Source organism: Centroberyx affinis, unplaced genomic scaffold, assembly GCF_046629955.1.
Source record: "Centroberyx affinis isolate AG114_WGS23_722 - 3 ecotype Tasmania unplaced genomic scaffold, CSIRO-AGI_Caff_v1 ptg006974l_1, whole genome shotgun sequence".
NCBI lineage: Eukaryota > Metazoa > Chordata > Actinopteri > Beryciformes > Berycidae > Centroberyx > Centroberyx affinis.
The window spans coordinates 1,981-10,000 of NW_027283531.1; the positions used below are offsets into that span (position 1 = coordinate 1,981).

The following is an 8,020-nucleotide window of genomic DNA, read 5'->3' on the forward strand; positions in this document are numbered from 1 at the left end:
ATCAGATCATTATCAGCCGTTCAGGAGGTTTCTCACCTGCAGGGTTCAGACTTTACCAACTGAAGCTCAGATCAGATCGGATCGGATCGGATCGGATCAGTTCAGATCAGATCAGATCAGATCAGATCAGATCAGTTCAGTTCAGTTCAGATCAGATCAGATCAGATCAGATCAGATCAGTTCAGTTCAGTTCAGTTCAGATCAGATCAGATCAGATCAGATCAGATCAGATCAGCTCAGATCAGATCAGATCAGATCAGATCAGTTCAGATCACTTTAGTTCAGTTCACTTTAGTTCAGTTCAGGTCAGATCATGATCAGCTGTGTGACGCACCATGAGACCAGAAACCTGCAACAGGTTCACCAAAACCCATCGTCTCAGTCTCATTCAGACCGTCCAGCCGATCGTTTCTGCTGTGAAAACAGTTTGGAGACAATCCCAAAGACAGGAAATGATGATATGTGCTCAGAGTTTTATTGGTTCACAGCTGGATGTTTGTTTGTTTGGTTGTTTGTTTTCAGCCAAATTATAGCAAAGAGGAAAGAGTTTGACTTTATCTTGGTTGAGTCATCTAGCTAACAGCGACAGGCAGACAGGCAGGCAGACAGACAGGCAGACACAGGCAGGCAGACAGGCAGGCAGACAGACAGACAGACACAGGCAGGCAGACAGGCAGGCAGGCAGACAGGCAGACACAGGCAGGCAGGCAGACAGGCAGGCAGACAGGCAGACAGGCAGACAGGCAGGCAGGCAGGCAGACAGGCAGGCAGACAGGCAGACAGGCAGACAGGCAGGCAGGCAGACAGACAGACAGACACAGGCAGGCAGACAGGCAGACAGGCAGGCAGGCAGACAGGCAGGCAGGCAGGCAGACAGACAGGCAGACAGACAGACAGACAGACTGGTTTAGATGTTGCTGATGTCTCTCTTCACATGGATCTGAAGCTTTGATCTCTGCTGTCGACGCATCACATTACATCGTCAAAATAAAAGTCCAACTGATATAATCTATAATCTGACCAGATAATAACAATATCAGTCAGTCTCTCCGACTAATAACTGATCGAACTGATCAGATAATATCTTTTTGTTGTGAACAGTATTAGATTAAGGACTTCGCATTATTGATGATCTGACAGATTTCTGATCCTCATGAATATTCAATTAGGCTGGAACAGTGTGGAACAGCGACTCAGCAGAAAACAGAATGCACACACACACACACACACACACACACACACACACACACACATACACACACACAATCTGGATCAAATTGTCTGGTATTGATTTTGATGTCATGACATCACTCGCTGTAGAATCTAATCATAGATCAGCTCCGACATCTGAACTTCTAGTCATTTCTTTCAGAAGAAGAGAAACCAACATGGCCGCCCTGCAGCTTAACGAGCTAATTTAACGAGCTTCATTTAAACAGATGTTAGTTCTGATGCTCAGTCTGTTAACTACAAACCTGTGATGAAGAGTTTCTGTCTGACACTGAACTGGATTTTCCCTCCATGTTCAGAAGGTTAAAGGTCATCGTTTAAATTTTCTCAGACTTTCCAAATTCATCATTCAATTCAATTTAAAATTTCCACTTGAGAAATGACTTTCTCCAACATCTGACAGCAGGTGGAACAGGAGCAGGAACAGGAGCAGGGACAGGAGCAGGAACAGGGACAGGAGCAGGGACATGAGCAGGAGCAGGGACAGGAGCAGGAGCAGGGACAGGAGCAGGGACATGAGCAGGAGCAGGGACAGGAGCAGGGACAGGAGCAGGAACAGGGACAGGAGCAGGGAAATGAGCAGGAGCAGGGACAGGAGCAGGGACAGGAGCAGGAGCAGGGACAGGAGCAGGGACAGGAGCAGGAACAGGGACAGGAGCAGGGAAATGAGCAGGAGCAGGGACAGGAGCAGGGACAGGAGCAGGAGCAGGGACAGGAACAGGGGCAGGAGCAGGGACAGGAGCAGGGACAGGAGCAGGGACAGGGACAGGGACAGGAGCAGGAACAGGGACAGGAGCAGGGACAGGAGCAGGAGCAAGGACAGGAGCAGGGACAGAAGCAGGAACAGGGACAGGAAAAGGGACAGGAGTAGGGACAGGAGAAGGGACATGGACAGGAGCAGGGACAGGAGAAGGAACAGGGACAGGAGCAGGGACAGGAGCAGGGACATGGAACAGGAGCAGGAACAGGAGCAGGAGCAGGGACATAGAACAGGAGCAGGGACAGGAGCAGGAACAGGAGAAGGGACATGGAACAGGAGCAAGGACAGGAGCAGGGACATGGAACAGGAGCAGGAACAGGAGCAGGGACATAGAACAGGAGCAGGGACAGGAGCAGGAACATGGAACAGGAGCAGGAACAGGAGCAGGGACATAGAACAGGAGCAGGAACAGGAGCAGGGACATGGAACAGGAGCAGGAACAGGAGCAGGAACAGGAGCAGGGACATGGAACAGGAACAGGTGCAGGAACAGGAGCAGGGACAGTGCAGCAGCAGGGACAGGAGCAGGAACAGGAGCAGGGACAGGAGCAGGGACAGGAACAGGGACAGGAGCAGGGGCTGGAGCAGGGGCAGAGAGAGGAGCAGGGGCTGGAGCAGGGGCAGACAGAGGAGCAGGGACAGGAGCAGGAACATGGAGCAGGAGCAGGAACATGGAGCAGGGACAGGAGCAGGAGCAGGGACAGGAGCAGGAATATGGAACAGGAGCAGGGACAGGAACAGGGATAGGAGCAGGGGCAGGGACAGGTGCAGGAACAGGGACAGGAGCGGGGACAGGAACAGTGGCAGGAACAGGAGCAGGGACAGGAACAGGAGCAGGGACAGGAACAGGAGCAGGGACAGGAACAGGAACAGGAGCAGGGACAGGAGCAGGGGCAGGAACAGGGACAGGAGCAGGAGCAGGGGCAGGGACAGGAGCAGGAGCAGGGACAAGAGCAGGGACAGGAACAGTGGCAGGAGCAGGGACAGGAACAGGAGCAGGGACAGGAACAGGAACAGGAGCAGGGACAGGAGCAGGGACAGGAATATGAGCAGGGACAGGAGAAGGAACAGGGACAGGAATATGAGCAGGGACAGGAGAAGGAACAGGGACAGGAGAAGGGACATGGAACAGTGATTGGAGCAGGGGCAGGAGCAGGGACAGGTGCAGGGACAGGAGCAGGGACATGGAACAGGAGCAGGAACAGGTGCAGGGACAGGAGCAGGGACAGGTGCAGGAACAGGATCAGGGACAGGTGCAGGAACAGGATCAGGGACAGGTGCAGGAGCAGGGACAGGAGCAGGGACATGGTACAGGAGCAGGAACAGGTGCAGGAACAGGGACAGGAGCAGGGACATGGAACAGGAGCAGGGACAGGAACAGGGACATGGAACAGGAGCAGGGACAGGAGAAGGGACATGGAACAGGAGCAAGGACAGGAGCAGGAACAGGAGCAGGGACAGGAACTGGAGCAGGGACAGGAGCAGGGGCAGGAACAGTGACAGGAGCAGGAACAGGAGCAGGGACAGGAACAGGGACATGGAACAGGAGCAGGGACAGGAGAAGGGACATGGAACAGGAGCAAGGACAGGAGCAGGAGCAGGAACAGGAGCAGGAGCAGGGTCAGGAACTGGAGCAGGAGCAGGTACAGGAGCAGGAACAGGAGCAGGGACAGGAGCAGGAACATGGAACAGGAGCAGGGACAGGAGAAGCGACATGGAACAGGAGCAAGAACAGGAGCAGGAACAGGAACTGGAGCAGGAGCAGGGACAGGGGCAGGAACATGGAACAGGAGCAGGAACAGGTGCAGGAGCAGGGTCAGGAGCAGGGACAGGAGCAGGGACATGGAACAGGAGCAGGGACTGGAGCAGGAACATAGAACAGGAGCAGGGACAGGAACTGGAACAGGAGCAGGGACAGGAGCAGGGACATGGAACAGGAGCAGGGACAGGAACTGGAACAGGAGCAGGGACTGGAGCAGGAACATGGAACAGGAGCAGGTACAGGAACAGGAGCAGGGTCAGGAACTGGAGCAGGAGCAGGTACAGGAGCAGGAACAGGAGCAGGAGCAGGGACATGGAACAGGAGCAGGGACAGGAGAAGCGACATGGAACAGGAGCAAAAACAGGAGTAGGAACAGGAGCAGGAACAGGAACTGGAGCAGGAGCATGGACAGGAGCAGGAACATGGAACAGGAGCAGGGACAGGGGCAGGAACAGGAGCAGGGACAGGAACAGGTGCAGGAACAGGTGCAGGAGCAGGGTCAGGAGCAGGGACAGGAGCAGGGACATGGAACAGGAGCAGGGACAGGAGCAGGAACAGGAGCAGGAACATAGAACAGGAGCAGGGACAGGAACTGGAACAGGAGCAGGGACAGGAGCAGGAGCAGGGACATGGAACAGGAGCAGGGACAGGAGCAGGAACATGGAACAGGAGCAGGGACAGGAGAAGCGACATGGAACATGAGCAGTAACAGGAGCAGGGACAGGAACTGGAGCAGGAGCAGGGACAGGAGCAGGAACATGGAACAGGAGCAGGGACAGGGGCAGGAACAGGAGCGGGGACATGGAACAGGAGCAGGGACAGGAGCAGGAACATGGAACAGGAGCAGGAGCAGGGTCAGGAGCAGGGACATGGAACAGGAGCAGGGACAGGAGCAGGAACATGGAACAGGAGCAGGGACAGGGGCAGGAACAGGAGCAGGGACAGGAGCAGGAACATGGAACAGGAGCAGGGGCAGGGACAGGAGCAGCAACAGGAGCAGGGACAGGGGCAGGAACAGGAGCAGCGACAGGGGCAGGGACAGGGGCAGGAACAGGAGCAGGAGCAGGGACAGGAGCAGGAACATGGAACAGGAGCAGGGACAGGGGCAGGAACAGGAGCAGGGACAGGAGCAGGAACATGGAACAGGAGCAGGGACAGGGGCAGGAACAGGAGCAGGGGCAGGGACAGGAGCAGGAACAGGAGCAGGAGCAGGAACAGGTGCAGGAGCAGGGTCAGGAGCAGGAACAGGAGCAGGGACAGGAGCAGGAACATGGAACAGGAGCAGGGACAGGGGCAGGAACAGGAGCAGGAACAGGAGCAGGTACATGGAACAGGAGCAGGGACAGGGGCAGGAACAGGAGCAGGGACAGGAGCAGGAACAGGAGCAGGAACAGGTGCAGGAGCAGGGTCAGGAGCAGGAACAGGAGCAGGGACAGGAGCAGGAACATGGAACAGGAGCAGGGACAGGGGCAGGAACAGGAGCAGGAACAGGAGCAGGGTCAGGAGCAGGAACAGGAGCAGGAACAGGTGCAGGAGCAGGAACAGGAGCAGGGACAGGAGCAGGAACATGGAACAGGAGCAGGGACAGGGGCAGGAACAGGAGCAGGGTCAGGAGCAGGGACAGGAGCAGGAACAGGTGCAGGAGCAGGGTCAGGAGCAGGTGCAGGAGCAGGGTCAGGAGCAGGGACGGGAACTGGAACAGGAGCAGGGACAGGAGCAGGAGCAGGGACATGGAACAGGAGCAGGGACAGGAGCAGTTAGTAGTGCTGTTGACATCTAAATGTACCAGGCTTATGCCAAATATTGCGACATTTTCCGCGATATAGAATGTAATCGTTATTATTATTATTATTATTAATAGCCTAGAAATTTGATGTAATTTACAAGAAAATAAATACCACAAATACCCCAAAAAATGTACCCATAATGCAGTGTGGCAGCAGTCAGTCAGCAGTCAGTGAGGCAAGTTTCAGTTCTGATGTTAGCTGAGTTTGATGTTTTATGTTCATGTTGTTGTTCAGAACGAGCCTGTAGGCTGAAATTCAGCCAATCAGCTGCCAGGAAACATGATTCAGCCAATCAGCAGCAGCCATAACAGATGAGATGAGCGAGATGACAAACAGTTCCTGCTCTCTCTCTCTCTCTCTCTCTCTCTCTCTCTCTCTGTCTCTCTCTCTCTTTCTTCACCACGTGGATCTTATTTCTGTTCAGCTGTAGGTGCGACTGACCCGAGACGTCATATGGAAGCTATTAGTGTGTGTGTGTGTGTGTGTGTGTGTGTGTGTGTGTGTGGTTGGTTGGTTGGTTGGTTCATTGTGGCTGTTTTTGCAATCAGCTGATTTTAGCCTGCCATCCAGAACCCACTCAACATCTCTCTCTCTCTCCCCCCCCCCCCCCCCCCTCTCCAGGCCCCTCCTCCTCCTCCAGTCCCAGGTTGTTGACTAAGTCTCTCTCTCTGGAGCCTCCCTGTTCTCCCTGCGGCCACCAGGAAGCGCTGGAGGCCGACGCCCCCCTGCGGCTGAGCTCGGACCCAGGGCCCAGCTGCGGTCCCGCTTCCCCGGAAGGGGCGGAGCTTCTGGAGCTCCACGGCTCTGCCGACGGGCTGCTGGTCAACGACACCGGACCGCCAGAACTACCAGCTACCACAATAACACCACCGAGCAAGAGCAGACCGCCGCTGCCTGGACCCAAACCACAGGGTAACGACTGACACGGACTGGCTAACGCTAGCTAAGACTTTCACTAGCTAACACTTTCACTAGGTAACACTTTCACTAGCTAACACTAGCTAACACTGTCTAACATATTGCCTAGTCAACGCTAGTTAACACTATAACCAGTTAAAGTACCACTTTATAACAACTTACTAAATGGTGAATTTATCATTATTTAACATTAGTTAAGTATTGTCTCATTGTTAACTATCAAATAATTAACAATTGTTTTTATCAAATCATTTTTGTTTTTTTTTGTCTTGTTTAACATCCAACATACAGACAAGTTAACAGCATTCACTCATTAACATCACCAGCCGTGACATCACTAGTTAACGACCGGTTCTCCCCCCAGTTCCCCCGAAGCCCCCCCACCTCCAGCAGCAGGCGGGGGGGTCGAGGCCACGCCCCCGGGCCCCAGAGAAGCCCCTCCCGCCTCCTCCGCCCTGCCGCCCCCTGCCGGCCGACCCGAGGGGGGGCCGGACGCCCCCCTCCTTGCCCCCCCGCGCCGACGGCAGCTCCTCCCCCACATGCGTCCTGTCGCTCATCGAGAAGTTTGAGCGGTGAGTTTAACAACAGACTGAGAACCAGCTTCAGTACACAGACACCTGGCTGCTATCATTACAATTATACTGTGTCTGTGTCTGTGTGTGTGTGTCTGTGTGTGTGTGTGTCTGTGTCTGTGTCTGTGTGTGTGTGTGTGTGTGTGTGTGTGTGGTGTGTGTGTGCAGGGAGCAGATCATCGTGGTTCCTGACATCACTGGGGGGGCTCTGTGCTCCCCCCCGCCCCCCCGCCTGCCGGACCCCCCCTCCTCCTCCTCCCCACCTTCTTCACCACCTCCGTCATCATCATCCTCCTCTGCCCCCCCCGCCCCCAGTGTAGACGACCCCCCGTCTGACGTCAAAGGTGACGAACCCGATGACATCACAGCGGAGGGCGAGGGCGAGGACGAAGAAGAGGAGGGAGCGGAGGATCTGCATGATGATGATGATGATGATGATGAAGATGAAGATGAAGCTCTGGCGGCGTGTCGGGCCGACCTGCAGCAGAAGCGTCTCTCCATGGAGTCGGGCTACAGCGCCTCCGAAAAGCACCTGGACGACGATGTGGTCGCCGTGGAGATGAGAGAGCCGCAACAACAACAACAAGAGCAACAGCGGCCGCTCGACAGCCAATCGGAGCTGCCCTCGGAGCGCCTGTCCCTCCCCTCCTCGCAGACGGACGGGAAGCTGGCCAATCGGGACAGCGGGATCGACAGCATCAGCTCGCCCTCCCACAGCGAGGAGCTCTGCTTCGCCGGCGTGGACGACGGGGGCGTGGCCTATCCCTGCAGCCCCGCCCTCCCCCGCCTCTCCAGCTCCTCCTCCTACGCCGGGGAGGGAGGGGAGGGGGAGGGGGACCGGGAGGCGGGGGCGAGGAGGAGGAGGAGGGACTTCTCTGAGGAAGGAGACAGCGACCTGGAGGAGGAAGAGGAGGAGTCAGAGCTGACGCTGGTTCTTCCTGTCAAGACAGACAGACAGGACTCCACTGAGGTAGGAGAGACAGGCAGACAGA

The 8,020-nt window shown here is 55.8% G+C and overlaps 1 protein-coding gene across 1 annotated transcript in view; it reads left to right on the forward strand.

Annotated features, from left to right (window-relative positions):
- Positions 1-533: 533 nt before the first annotated feature.
- fgd1 (FYVE, RhoGEF and PH domain containing 1) overlaps positions 534-8,020 on the forward strand; it is a gene marked incomplete at its 5' end in the record, with an annotated part of 25,965 nt that continues 18,478 nt past the window's right edge. The window contains 4 exon segments of the mRNA XM_071513308.1: positions 534-597; positions 6,160-6,450; positions 6,821-7,028; positions 7,197-7,998. Of these exon segments, the coding sequence (XP_071369409.1) occupies positions 534-597; positions 6,160-6,450; positions 6,821-7,028; positions 7,197-7,998 (1,365 nt within the window).